The 14,855-nt window shown below is 32.2% G+C and overlaps 1 protein-coding gene, 1 long non-coding RNA gene and 1 pseudogene across 2 annotated transcripts; all 3 read left to right on the top strand.

Moving 5' to 3' along the window:
* The first annotated feature begins 5,885 nt into the window (after nucleotides 1–5,885).
* On the top strand, nucleotides 5,886–8,780 carry LOC25499818 (uncharacterized). Its single transcript, XM_013592364.3, has 5 exons — nucleotides 5,886–6,203; nucleotides 6,307–6,410; nucleotides 6,615–6,786; nucleotides 6,886–7,008; nucleotides 7,142–8,780. The coding sequence occupies exons 1-5, from the start codon at nucleotides 6,036–6,038 to the stop codon at nucleotides 7,895–7,897; spliced, it is 1,323 nt and encodes a 440-aa protein (XP_013447818.1). The 5' UTR covers nucleotides 5,886–6,035; the 3' UTR covers nucleotides 7,898–8,780.
* Nucleotides 8,781–9,809: 1,029 nt separating this feature from the next.
* On the top strand, nucleotides 9,810–10,937 carry LOC120577198 (uncharacterized). Its single transcript, XR_005643273.1, has 3 exons — nucleotides 9,810–10,149; nucleotides 10,246–10,408; nucleotides 10,583–10,937. It is a non-coding gene; the product is annotated as an uncharacterized lncRNA (long non-coding RNA).
* Nucleotides 10,938–12,087: 1,150 nt separating this feature from the next.
* On the top strand, nucleotides 12,088–14,130 carry LOC25499816 (cytochrome P450 86B1-like; annotated as a pseudogene).
* Nucleotides 14,131–14,855: the final 725 nt, after the last annotated feature.

The following is a 14,855-nucleotide window of genomic DNA, read 5'->3' as shown; positions in this document are numbered from 1 at the left end:
GAAAGCGGGAGATGTCTCGTATTGAAGAGGTTATGGTATAGTCTTGTAGAACTACCTGAAATTCCTAGCGTAGTTGGACTACAAGCATCTTCGAGAAGGCGGAAGACATTCCGATGGCTGAAGAGGTTAGGGTGTAAACTTGTGGAGCTACTTGGAGTAGTGGGAAGCAAGGGAAAGAGCAGCAAGGAGGTTGATGATTGGAATCATCACTGATTTGAAGTCAAGGTGAAGAATTGTGAGAGTTAACTTAAAATCAAGATCTGCAGGAATCGTGGCACGATTGCTGGGCAACGTGGCACGATTGGAGGTTTCAGTTTTGAGGCAAGGTACTGGAAAAATCGTGGCACGATGGTGCGCTGGCGGCGAATAACAGAAATGTATTTTTGGGTGCAGATTTGTTCCAAATTTTAAGCGAAACTTTTACTATAAATATAGACCTTGTATCAGAGCAAACTTTGAGATAGAGGGGGCTGAAACAAGGGTTTAGAAAGGCAACAAAAAAACTAGGGTTTGTATAGAGTTTGTCTCTTCGGAACAAACACTAGGGTTTGTGGGTTGATTCACCTTGGGAAACACTATTAGGATTGAGTCTCTTGGTTACGGGAAGAGGCTGGGACTTTGGGTAGAATTAGGCGGGAGACTTATTCTTGTAACCCATTGATTTCTCTTTGTAACGATACTCATCATATAGTGGATTGGAGGGCTGCTCTCTCCCCCACACTAGGTCAATTTGGACCGAACTGGGTCAACAAATTCTTTTGTGTTTTTTCTCTTCTTTGTGTTCTTCTCGCCGTTGTTTTTTCTACCTTTTTGGCTTGTATTTATAACTTCCATTACACTTTGTTTTTTGGTTGCTTGATTATCTCTTGCTCCACACATCAAGTTGTTATTGGTGTGATTTTTTCTTCGAATTCGCAACAAAAAAAAAATTGAAAATAAATTATTTAAAATAATATGAGAAATGACAAGTGATTATATCTTATACTTGTAAAGAAAAAAGTGATTATATCTTATTCTCACGAGAATGTAAAATTCTCAACCTTTTTTTTGTGGTGATCGGGATTCGAACCCCAGACCTTACATATATTATGCATTATCTTTACTAACTGACCTAAACTCACAGGGATAAATTCAAAATAAATTTTCCTTAAAAAAAACATCAAAATAAATTTATTTAAAATATAAAAAAAAAAAAAAACATTAGAATAAAGAAATGGAAAAGCTTACGTGTAAATCATAACAAGGGCATCATCCTAAACAAGAAACTCAAGTTGGCACAATATATTATATATTTTTCTTCAGTTTATGATACAAAATGGAAGCATGTAGGAAATAACTACACAAGCATAGGTTAGGTCAATTCAAAACAAAGAATGAATCTCATATCATAGTCATATTTATATAATATGGTAACAAGAATAAGAAGGGTTACATTTATTTATTTATAAGAAGCATATATATACAAACCTTGACATGTTCATAAAATCAAGTAAAATTTGAACACAACTAATTCTTACATTGAAGCTATATATATATATATATATAGTTGTTTTCTTATAAGAGTCTTTGAACATAAACTCATTCGTTGTTCTCTCATCATCAAAGTTTCTAGCAAATTTTAAATATTCATAACTTGAAGTGAGAAAATTAACTTAAATATTCGATGGTTCTTCAAGATAGCAATGCTAGAAATTGCAAGTGATGTTAAGTTTTTCAATTTGGAAGTGAAGCTTTTTCCAATAAGACCCATTTTTCTCACTTTAAAACTTTAAATTATGAATATTTTTAATTTGCTATAAACTTTGATAATGAGAGAACAACGAAAGAGTTTATGATCAAAGACTCTTATTAGAAAACAACTATATAGCTTCAATTAAAGAATTATTTTTGTTCAGATTTTACTTGATTTTATGAACATGTCAATGTTTGTAAATATATGCTACTAATATAATAAATGTAGCCGTTCCTATAAACATGACTATGATATGAGATTCATTCTGTTTTGAATTGGCCTAACTTGTGGTTCTTTCCTACATGCTTCCTTTTCTATCCTCGACTAAGAAATAATATATAATTCATTTGGCTAGGTTTAATAATTTATTGGTTTGAGTGAGGACTAATACTATGTTTACGATAAAGTCAAGTGTGATTTCACCACTTTTCTTAAGACTAGTTTCAAAGGTCAAAATTGTTATATAGTTATTATGTCACTGGATGTACTAAACCTACATTGTCAGTGTTGTGGGACTCTTGTGCAAGTTTATCAGTAGACAGTGTGAGAAGCATTGTCAATCTATTGAAAGAGTCATGAGATGTCTTAAAAAGAATAAGACTCTAGGACTACATTCTGAGAAATATTTTATTGTACTTGAATGATACAATGATATAAAATTGAACATCATTTCAAATGGTTCATAAGCGACCAGTGACTACAAATTGTATCACTAGAGGAGTTATTACTTGGAAAAATAAGAAATAGACAATATTGACTCAGTTCACTATTGAATGAATCTGAGATGAGATCACCGGAGAAAATTAGTGAAGAAACAAGTTGATAAGATGCTTGCAAGTTGAGATCCCATTGAAGAAAAAATCGTTGCCAGCTGTGTTAATTCATTGTGATAATATTGCAGCTATTAAAACATTAGAATCATTACTACAATGATAAGAGGTGATAATTAATACCTATAGATCACGATTGATAACATGATCTAAATGACTGGAGGTCATAAGAAATAGGTTCAATGGATAATATAACAAGTCATGAATGATAGAACATGCTATGATAACACTATATAAGCATGATTCCTAAAGCAACACAAGGTTGAGATGATAAAATCTCTTAATGAGATCTATACTCTATATGGAGCGGAGTACATAGCTACTGAATACTCTTGACAAAATCACATATATGAATGTGGAAATGAGGTCGATTCCTGTGAAACTTTGAGGCAGAATACCTAGAGCGTTTGTCAAATTAGGATAAAAGTGCATGACCATAAACGCACAAACTTTTAGAATACACCCAATAAAGGTTGTGTGCAGTTCAATGTTTGAGATTGAGTTCAATTCCATGAGAAAGTCTTGTTAATTGGAATTTTACTCGCTATGCAAAGGTTCAAGTTGTTGTAAACACCTTTGTTTATCAGCAACCTTATAGAAACGTCTTTGAAATTATTCTTGAAATCATTTTTTAAACTCAAGTCGGGGATTCTTGAAACATGTGTGGAAATTGAGAGTTAAAAGACTAAACACAATGTCTCACATTGTCTAGAACTAGTGTGGTGTGAATTGAAAAAAGTGAAAGTCCTACATTGGATAGATCACACACACTTGTATTATTTATATAACGGGGGGTTTGCCTCTGTATTATTTATATAATGGGGGTGTAGCTCTAAGAGGGTACGTAATTATGTGAACGAAGTAAGCACTAGAGAATATATATATATATATATATATATATTATTTGAAAATGTTAAATTAAATCATTAATTTAAACATGATTAGAAAGTGCTTTCTTAGTTGTCAAGTTTTACTAAAATATTTTGGAACGCAATCTGAAATATTTTCATGCACAATCTAAAATATTTTGGTATGCAATCTAATATATTTTGGTACTCAATATAATATATTTTTGCACTCAATATAATATCTTTTGGTACTCAATATGAAATATTTTTGTACTAGATCTATATATTTTGGTACTCAATGCGAGATATTTTTGTACTAGATCTAATACGTGAATTACTTGTTTCCAAAGTTTCTCACATATTAATTGTGAATTTTCTCTATAAATAAAGAGCTGACATAATTCATTCTGCACACCGAAAAGTATTCTGAAACTTCGAATCCTTTTCTTCTCTCTCCCTTTTCGATTTGTGTTGACAAGTCTTTCTTCCCTTTATCTCCTTTTTTTGTCCGAATTAATAGTGTTCTTAAGACCATAGACTTTTTCTAGATATAATGTCCCTTCGGAATTAAGAATTGTCTTCTAGATATAATGTCCTTTCAGAAATTAAAAATGGTCTTAAGAGCATGCACATTCCCTTCGATGATTTTAAAAGCATAATCCCTTCAATAAATAATTTTTTTAAGATCATAGTCTCTTTTAGATATAATCTCCTTCGAAAATTAATACTATGTTTACGATAAAGTCAAGTGGGATTTGACCACTTTTATTAAGACTAGTTTCAAAGGTTAATTGTTATATAGTTGTTATAGTTTTTGTTTGTTACATGGATAATTTTATCTTGTCGTATTTGGTTGAACAGGTTGTATGGATAAAAAGTAGGTTTGGTCAGCCATCACACGTATTTACCAAAAGTTGAAAAATTGACCATAAGTGGCTGCATTGCAGCTGTGTTTAACTAGGGAATGAATTATGAAAGAAGTGATGTGCTTATGTGCAAACAGTTACAAGGAATATTTTTATAGCTGCCACATAACGATAAGTCTAGCTTCCATTAAGCAATATTAGTTGATGTCTCTGAAGCCCCGATACTTCAAAATGGATGACGTATCGTATCCCCTGCGTATCCTGCATCGATACCTGCCTGATACTTTCCGATACGTATCGGGAGAGTATCCAAATATTAAATTTTATTTTTTAAGAAAATAATTTTCCGATACGTCTCAATACGCACGGATACTTGTGTTACGACCCACACCATACCACATAAACAATTTCATCTTCCCCTTTCTAAAAAATTAGGGTTTCAACTTTTTCTTCCAAAATGATCGCCTTCCACTTTGGATATAGTGCTTCTTTTTTGGATCGATATAGTATAACACTAACAATGTTCCTTTTGGATATAATATAGCATTGATGTATAACACTGATGGTGCTCTTTTTGGTATATTTTGCGTATGTAATTGACTAATCACCACTCTCTTAATTGTCAATATTATTTATATTTATGTTAATGTGCTATAAGTTAGTTTCTTGTGTTTGTTAATATATTTGCATATTAAAAAAAAAGGTTATAATTATATTATACATTTAATTATATAATTTATTTATTAACGTATCTCAGCCGTATCGTATCTTGATTTTTGAAATTTTCCCGTATCAACGTATCGGTGCAGTATCGTATCCGTATCGTATCTCGTATCCAGGCTTCACAGGTTCATGTATATTCCATTTTTTTTTAACACATTTGAAAATAAAAAAATAGCAATATTTATGAATATATGAAGCACGGATACGGACACTGACACATCGACATATAAGTGTTGGTGTCGGAGATGATACATATCTAACATCAAGACACACCTAATCCAAAGAGTGTCCGTGTTTCATAGGTATCAACTATTGCTTAAGTGGAAACTAGGCTTATCTCCAATGTGGCAGCTATAAAAATATTTCTTGCTAACAGTTTGCACATGAGCACATGACTTCTTTCATAATCATTCCTTAGTTAAACATAGTTAGACAGCAGCCACTTGTGGTCAATTTTTCAACCTTTGGTAAATACGTGTGATGGCTAACCAACCCTACTTTTTATTGTACAACCTGTTCAACCAAATACGACAAGATAAAATTATCCATGTAACAAAACAACAACTATAACAACTATATAACATTTTTGACCTTTGAAACCAGTCTTAGGAAAAGTGGTCAAATCCCACTTGACTTTATCATAAACATAGTATTAGTCTCCACTTATGCCAATAAAATATGAAAGTTGGCACAATAAATTATATATTTTTTCTTAACTTTATCATTCAAAAAGGAAGCATGTAGGAAAGAACTACAACAAACATAGGTTAGGTCAATTCAAAACATAGAATGAATCTCATATCATAGTCATATTTAATGTACCAAGAAGGGCTACATTTGTTAATAAGAAGCATATATATACAAACCTTGACATGTTCATGAAATCAAGTAAAATTTGAACACAACTAATTCTTACATTGAAGCTATATATATATTTGTTTTCTTATAAGTCTTTGAATATAAACTCTCATTCGTTGTTCTCATCATCAAATCAAAGTTTCTAGCAAATTTCAAATATTTTTGAAGTGAGAAAATTATGGGTCTTATTGGAAAAAGTTTCACTTCCAAATTGAAAAATTTAACATCACTTGCAATTTCTAGGATTGCTATCTTGAAGAATCATCGTAAAGCTAGAGATTCTTATGCTTATTTTGATGTTTCTCAACTCTTGAAACTTGATTACCATGACCAAGCTCTTGTTCGTGTAAGCACCAAAACTATTTTTATTTTTGTTTTACATCTTTCACTATTATTTAATAATAATTAATAAGCATTTGAATTTATATATATTGTTTATTTATCAACAGGTTGAACATTGGATTGTAGAGCAAAACATGTTGGATGCATTTGATATGATAGAAGTTTATTGTAATGTCCTAAAAGAAAGAGCTCAAGTTCTTGAAAATAACAAGTTAGTTTTTTTATCTCTTGCTTTCATAATTATGTTCAGTTGCTTTTTCACATGTTTCCAAAAAGAGCACACATGTCTTATAAAATGTAAATGCATATTTAGATAACATAATTTCTTTAGAATTACATTTTCAGACGAGACCAAATTTGATGAATTTTTCTAATTACATGCATTATTTGACCATCTTAATTAATTTACTAATAGGGAGTGTCCCTTTGAGCTCAAGGAAGCAACATGTAGCCTTATCTTTGCATCCTCAAGATGTGGAGAATTTCCAGAGTTGCATAAGATACAAGAGATTTTGACTTCAAAATTTGGGAGAGAATTTGCAGATCATGCTATTGAATTGCATAAAAATAATGAAGTGAACTCTAAGGTATAGATTTTATGAGGCCTTATTTATTTCAAGAGTATACTTCAATTAACCATCAAAATATATATTCTAATAATTTTTTTCTTTGATTTAATTATCTAGATGATACAAAAGCTTTCATCAAAACACCCCACAATGGAAATCAAAATGAATGCTCTGATGAAAATTGCTACGGATATTGGAGTTACTTTGCCTTTTGAGAAGGACCCTACATTGACAAATAAGGTAATAAAACGCTTATAGCATAAGTAAATAGACATAAGTGTTTATGTATAAGCTATTTTCCAAAACCTACCTACCATTTTTTAAAATTTAATTCCACTATGGAGTATGTTCTAATTTATATGTATTATTGCAGGACAAATTGAATTTTGACCAAAGACAACATGAAGTAGAAACCAAAAATGGTAGTAGTGTTGATGATGCTAAGCATGAAGAAGATAACCGACATGATCCTACTCAAAATTTAATTGAATTAGAAACTAAAAAATGTAGCAGTGTTGAAGAAAACAATCAACATGATCATGATCATGATCAAAATGTAATTGAGGATAAGAATCTATTTGATGTGAATGAGGAAAGAAGAAGGAACAAATATGCTGCTGCTGCTGTTCTACAAGCTTTGGAATTAGCATCTTTTGAGATAAGTAAATACTCAAATCATAAGCAAAAGGATGTAGTAATTCCAAAAAGAAACTATATTATTGATCTTAATGAAAAATTGGAAGGAAAAGAAATCAAAAAACATTATGCATGGAAGGAAGAGTCACAATTAAGTCAAAATCTAAAGGATGATATGATAACACTAGAGAGTGCAACAAATTTAGTTTCCAAGGAAAAAGTGAAGGAGAATACAAATAGAGAAAGCAGCATGCTTGATAAATTAAGGTCATTCAAGAGCTTGAATGATAATAATGATGACAAAAGTGAATTTCATGCAGTTGGTGAAAATGAAAAGATGAGTGAAGAAAGAGCAAACCCTTTTTCACAAGCTATTAGATGGAATCCACAAAGGTCTCAAACAAATCCTACAAATAGAACATATTTTCCAAAGAAAATACATACACATCATCAACATTTGGATTGGAAGATGATGTCAGTGAGGACCCGATGAGCACACTAATGAATAGGTATTTTTGAAAACCGGATCGAACTAGAAATTATAAGGTTCTTCAATTGGTTTGATTTCTTTTTGGACCTTAGTTTAGTTGAACTGGTTGATCCGTTATTAGTTCAAGAAGTTCTTATTTTTTGATATTAAGCTGCTGTCTTGGAAGTGCGCGTTGGGAAGACTCAATTTTCAGCCGTGCTTATTTTACGAATGGTTGTGGAGTCCGCGTGACTGTTTGTTGAGGGGATGAGCCTAAGGCGGTGGGTGTTCTGTTGGTGAGGTGCTGCTGGTTTTCTGTTGTGCAGCTGCTGTTCGGGTGGTTAGCAGCCTTTTTATTGGCTTTTCATTGGTTTCTTCAAGCTCTGCTAGCCTCACTGAGTAGTGCGGTTCTGTTTCTGTTAGTTGGACAGCCTCTTAGTGGGTGCTTTTGTTGGTGTGGGAGGTTCTTGGTGGCTTCTTTGCAATAGTAGTAGCTGCTATTTAGTAGGTTCAGGTGTAATTGGTATTGACGCGGAGGTATGCATGTGGTTGTCATATGTATATGTCGGCGTCATTACTCTTTTGGTTTGGAGCTTTTTGTTTAGAGATGGTTTTTTAAGGGGTTTTTGTTCGAGCCAAAGTTTGTATTGCAACCGATTTTCCCTTGTTTGTTTTTTTTATCCACCCGAGCTTATTAGTGCTTCTTGCACGGGCTTGTCGGTTAATAATATTTTGCCGTTTGAAAAAAAAAAAAAAATGATTTATTGGTTGATGTCAAAATTTTGTAGTACTAAACTACAAATCCTTGTTGGTTATAGCTTGGCTTATACAATGGAGTTGACTTGTGGTGAGATTTACTGTCCTTGGTACATAACACATTCAGTCTATTAATCTTTACTTGTGGCACTATTGTTTGATTAACACTTTTCATTTGATTTTAGAATTTGTCGCGGCTGCCACAGTCTCTATTACGTACGTTTACTTGACAGAAAAATTCCAGTAAGGAATCAATTTTTGTAACCTAATCTGAATAAAAAGTTGTTCATTATCATTATTATTATTATTTTTATTTTATTTAAAATTTTAGGGATGCTCTACATTGGGATGTTATTTGGTATGTTTGCATGGCATGTAGAAGATCACTATTTGTACAGGTATCTTATCTTTATTCTTAACATTGCTTTAAATATTGTTTAACATTGGTGTGCCTAGTTCTGCAGCCTCTCAATTTGAAAAGACTGTCTTGGATCATGTGTATTGCAACAAAATCTTAATAGAACATGGAGAAAATGGTGCATTCCAATTTCTTGCACAAAAAACAACCATGTTCTCTCCTGATGTCTTGTTAGAACATAATGTGCCGGTTTACAAGGTGGTGGTGCAAAAGCCAGGAGAGTTTGTCATCACCTTTCCAAATTCATATCATGCCGGATTTAGTCATGGTACTCTCTCTGTCTCTATCTCTCTCCTTCTGCATGTGTTGGTGTTATTATGTTTCTGATGGAAATTGCGTATATTTTATGAATAAGTAGGCAGGTCGATTGAATAATAGAAAGGTATGTAGGATTCAAGGTTAATCTTGTCAACTAGACCGTAGTATTTACACAAGTAATCAATAAACCCTAAGCTTGAATAATAGAAAGGTACTTCCGCCACTATGCAGCGGCGTAGGAACAATAGGCCGAACTCCATAATCAAATCTCACGTGTTCTCTGTAGCCTGTTTATTTTTATAACAGGCCTGAAGTTCTAATAGTTACTGCATATTGAGACATCTATTTATTGTTCTCATTAAAGTCTTTCCCATAGTAATACCTGGCGGAATTTCACTTCCTGCTATTTTAAATACTTATGAATCTTACATGATGTGCAAGATAGTAACTAATCTAAAGATAGTAACTAATTATGGAATCATTTTCTTGTTGAGTTTAGGTTTTAACTGTGGAGAAGCTGTAAACTTTGCTATTGGTGATTGGTTTCCACTCGGGGCTGCAGCTAGCAAACGTTAAGCATTGCTTATCTACAACTCCTCGAAAGATAGAGGTTACAAAATCAAACCTGAAGACACAGCATCTTATCGACCTATCATACTGTCTTTCTTGCATCTTATTCAATTTTATAAGACATCGCCATCTTGGTTGAAAAGTTCGAGAAAGCTGTCAAGTTATTCAAATACATCATTAGCTTCTGTGACATGCAGCCTCTGCTCTAGAGATTGTCATGTAGCTTTCTTGTTGTGCAAGAAATGCTATTCCGATCCAATTTGCCTTTTCCATAGTAAGACCTCATTATTCTATTTGACTATTTCAAAAGTTGTCATTTAAGTTGCTTGTGTTATTGATGGATAAACTTGCTTATTATGGTTATATTCAGACATTGTGCCCCAAAATTGTTTATGTGGGAGAGAACATACTGTATTTAAGAGGAACTTGAAGATGCCGCCAAAAGTTTTCAAAAGGAAAAAGAATACATGAACGCGTTATCTTTAACAGATTTATTCTCTTGTAACATAAATCAAGGCATCAAAGAACTCAAGGTATGTGAAAATGTAAACTATGAAATCGATTTACAATTTAGAATCCCCTGAACTTGATTAAAATAGTGGCATTTGTTTACTTGCAACCCAAGTATAATGCATTGCTTTATCTTCAGATTGCTTATTTTATTTTATCTGATTGATTTTAACTTTTGAAATTGAAACTGAAAACAGAATAATAATTGGCATGAGGAAAAAAGTGCTAGAAGAACTGTTAGCTCGCTAGGTGCAACATCTAAACCGAAAACACGAGTTGCAAACAACATCAAGCATGCCGTTGAAAAGACTCAAAAGAAGCCAAAGAATCGTAGTAGAAACAATGCGTCTCCATGAGTGATGAGTACCAAAAGAGCACAAATCCTTTATAACTTGAGAAAACATGAATCAGAACTAATTATCAAAGTTCCTGCAGTATCTTCCCTTTTGGCGACATCTGAAAATTCAAAGTAAGCTGTCATCTTACTTGCAGATGACAAAAAAGGCACTTTTCAGATTGTGGTAGATTAATTTAGTATTTTCATTCTTTTCATATGCCATTATTTTCAATTCATTAGGGTAGCATAGAGAATAATTTGAAAGGTTTAAAATGCATATAAAAAATGGTAGGTAGGTTTTTAAAATAGTCATTATTCATCATCGCGTGTAGAGTGGACCAGAGTTCAATTCTCACATTACAATCATTGATATTATGTTAAATGTGCTTGAATGTTTGTCTGATTTTAATCTGATAGTTAAGAAATTGTAGATTAAATTTTTATGGTGAATTTTTCAAAAAATATACCAAGTTTAAAAAATATTGTAGCAAACTAGGTCTCAATTTATAAGATAGTCAATAGTTGTTCTTACATTCATTTTTTAAAATCTTATTCAAAATGTGTTATACACTAAATGCAAAAATCTTTCTCAACCAAGATTTATACATGGGTTCATCGTATTGTTGGAGTTAGACTCGTTCCGCTGGACCCAACCCTATTGGTCGACATACACACAATAATTTTAATTATTAAAAATCAACGATGAGTAAAATGATGCTTATATATATAAATTGGTTATCAACAACTATTTAATTTTTTTTACAGTCCTATATTAATTATAAGTCAATTTAATGTTGAGAGTAATAAATAGTTGATAGAAAGAAAGAAAAAAACATTAAGTTTCCAAATTTTAACTCAACTGACAAAAAAGGTTGAATACGTTAGGCTGAATGTCATGATCGGAATTCGAATCTCTCCACTCTTCCACTTATGTTTGTCCAACCTCACCCACCTCACATCGTCCTCTCCTATAACTATTCATCATCATATCAAAAATTGTACAAATTTGTTGCTACTTAGATAGTCCAGCCTCACCCCACCTCACATCCTCCTCTCCTATCCATCATCATGCCAAAAATTGTATTTGTTGCTAGCTACAAATTATGTCATCACGTTTATATTTCCTATTTCAAACTGAAACCAATATTGTACCAAGAATCAAAACATTCTCAAAGTCCCCAAAAAAACAAAACTAAAACCATACAAGGCACATAGTCATGTCAATTTCAGCTACAAAATTCAAACCAAAAGGTAAAATTTTAATCACCACAAGAAAACAAAAAATAACATAACATTATATCACACACAAAAATTTATAATGTTCATGCATTACCACATACCATGACCAAAACTAACACTTCAAACATGGCTGCAGCCACAGAAATCTTGTTTTCTCACATCATCTTGGTCTTGAAAAATATTCAAATCACTGAGATTATTATTGCAGCCATTGTTTTCATATTCATTCGTTCTTTAAGATCGAAAAAACATCATGGTCATGGCCTAACCAATTGGCCTATTTTTGGAATGCTGCCTTATTTAATCAAAGGACTCAAAATAAACTTGTATGAATGGATCACTGACATTCTTAAGCATCACAATGGAACATCTAGATTCAGAGGGGCATGGTTCACTAGCCTCAACTATGTTATAACTGAACCTCGAAATTTAGAACATGTTCTCAAAACAAAGTTCACTGTTTATCCTAAAGGAAACTATTTCAGAGACATAGTTTCTGAATTACTCGGAGACGGTATTTTCACTGCTGACAATGAAACATGGCAGAAACAAAGGAAAATAGCTAGTATCGAGTTTCATTCGACAAATTTTAGAAAGTTAACAAATGAGTCAATTTTTGAGCTTGTGAACAATAGGCTCATACCAGTCTTAGAATTATCATTGAAGAAAAATGTTGCCATAGATCTTCAAGATATTTTGCTGAGACTAACTTTTGATAATGTTTGTATGATAGCTTTTGGTGTTGATCCTGGTTGCTTACAACCTCATTTGCCTGAAATTCCCTTTGCAGGAGCTTTTGAGGATGCAACAGAAGCTATTTTGTTTCGATTTGTCGTGCCGATTTGTGTATGGAAAGCTATGAGGTTTCTTAACTTAGGTATGGAAAGAAAGCTTAAGAAATCCATACAAAAAGTTGATGAATTTGCTGAGAATGTTATAAGGGCAAGAAAGAAAGAACTTTCTTTGCAAAATGAAGACGATAAGGAAAAATCGGATTTGTTAACTGTGTTTATGAGGCTTAAGGATGAGAATGGAAAGTCTTATTCAGATAAGTTTTTGAGGGATATTTGTGTAAATTTTATATTAGCTGGGAGAGACACTTCTTCAGTTGCTTTGAGCTGGTTTTTCTGGTTGGTTGATCAGAATCATGAAGTTGAGGAGAAAATATTAGAAGAAATTTGCAGGGTGGTGGATATCAAGAAGGATGAGTTTGATGATTGTTTGAGATTTAGGTCACAGGAGATTAAGAAGATGGATTATTTGCATGCTGCTCTTTCAGAAGCTCTTAGATTGTACCCTTCTGTGCCTGTGGATCGTAAGGAGGTAATTTTAGATATATTTGTATTTTTGCATTCTTAAACGTGTGAGGCGCGGAGAGTCACAATAGTTACTGAATGTACCAACATTATAAAAATTTACTATTTAAGGTTTTTAAAGAGTGTCACATAGCACTCATTAGCATTTTTCAGAAAAGAAATAGATTGGAAAAGAGAAATTCATTCTCTCTTTAAGTATTCTAAAATGATAAATAATTTGAGACAATACAAGTCAATATTATAAAAAGAACACTTAATATGATCAAATATAGAAAGAATAATTGAATTCACTAATTGTTGATTGAACTTCAAAATGCATTATGATTTTTCTTTAGGTGGTGGAAGATGACATATTCCCAAATGGAATAAAATTAAAGAAAGGGACAAAAGTGATATATGCAATTTATTCCATGGGAAGAATGGAAAATATATGAGGAAAAGATTGCTTGGAGTTCAAGCCAGAAAGATGGTTAACTAAAGATGGTCATTTCATGAGCGTATTTGCCTACAAATTTACTGCTTTTAATGGAGGACCAAGGTTGTGTTTAGGCAAAGATTTTGCATACTATCAAATGAAATATGTTGCAGCTAGCATCATATTTGGTTACCATGTTAAGGTTGTTGAGAATCACCCTATTGTTCCTAAGCTATCTTTGACACTTTACATGAAGCATGGATTAAAAGTTAACCTTCATAGGCGTTGTGATGAAGAAATTCATAAATATTTGAAGGTAAGTTAGATGTGAATTGAGAATAAATATTGCTATGATTATGGATGATGAATATGTAGTTTAATTTGTTTTAAAATGAATTAAGCCAATGATGTTCAAAACTCATTATTTGAGATGTAAAGAATGGTAAAGAGATAATGGAGTTTTGTTTCATTGAGTGGTACTAATATATGATCTTTCATAATGGTATTGCATATAGTTTCTTTTAGGTAAATTGTGGTTCATTTTTCTCTGTTTATTAATGTATCTGTTCTTTTTAATTGCAAGTAATGATTCACAAAATTAAGGGATGGAAAGTAAAATTTTATGATAATCTTGCTTCCTCCTGACTACATTGGTTCTTGGAGTGAAGCATTTGAAAGAATGATAGAGCTGATTTAAATGATTACAAATAAATAGGTATTGAATTTGACGACAAACGATTTTATAGGACAATATAAATTTTCAATCGATCTAGAAAAAGGATACTCCATTCTTTATTTAGAGAATATCACTTTGTTGACAAGGTTAATTTCCAATAAGATTTTATCTAGGGTGTTTGTGGTGTGGGTTTTAGTTCGATTTTAAAATAAAAAATATGGTTTGGTTCGGCTGTCTTTTAAAATAAAAATCAAACCAAACTAAACTAAACTAAATCTATGCGGTTTGAATTTGTTCGGTTGTTGTGGTTTTTTATGACACGATACAATTTTTTGTTACAAACATCAAAATTAAGTTAAAAAGTAAAAAAAAAAAAAAACAACTTATTTTATGTAATGTTTCAAATTTCGTCGAACATTACAACTTCATTTTCATCCAACAATGTTGTCATCAACATAGACCGAATTTAAAACATAAACAAAAAAGT

This window comes from Medicago truncatula, chromosome 7, assembly GCF_003473485.1.
Source record: "Medicago truncatula cultivar Jemalong A17 chromosome 7, MtrunA17r5.0-ANR, whole genome shotgun sequence".
NCBI lineage: Eukaryota > Viridiplantae > Streptophyta > Magnoliopsida > Fabales > Fabaceae > Medicago > Medicago truncatula.
Note: the sequence above shows the minus strand (reverse complement) of the source record. Positions and strands in the feature narration are given on the sequence as shown.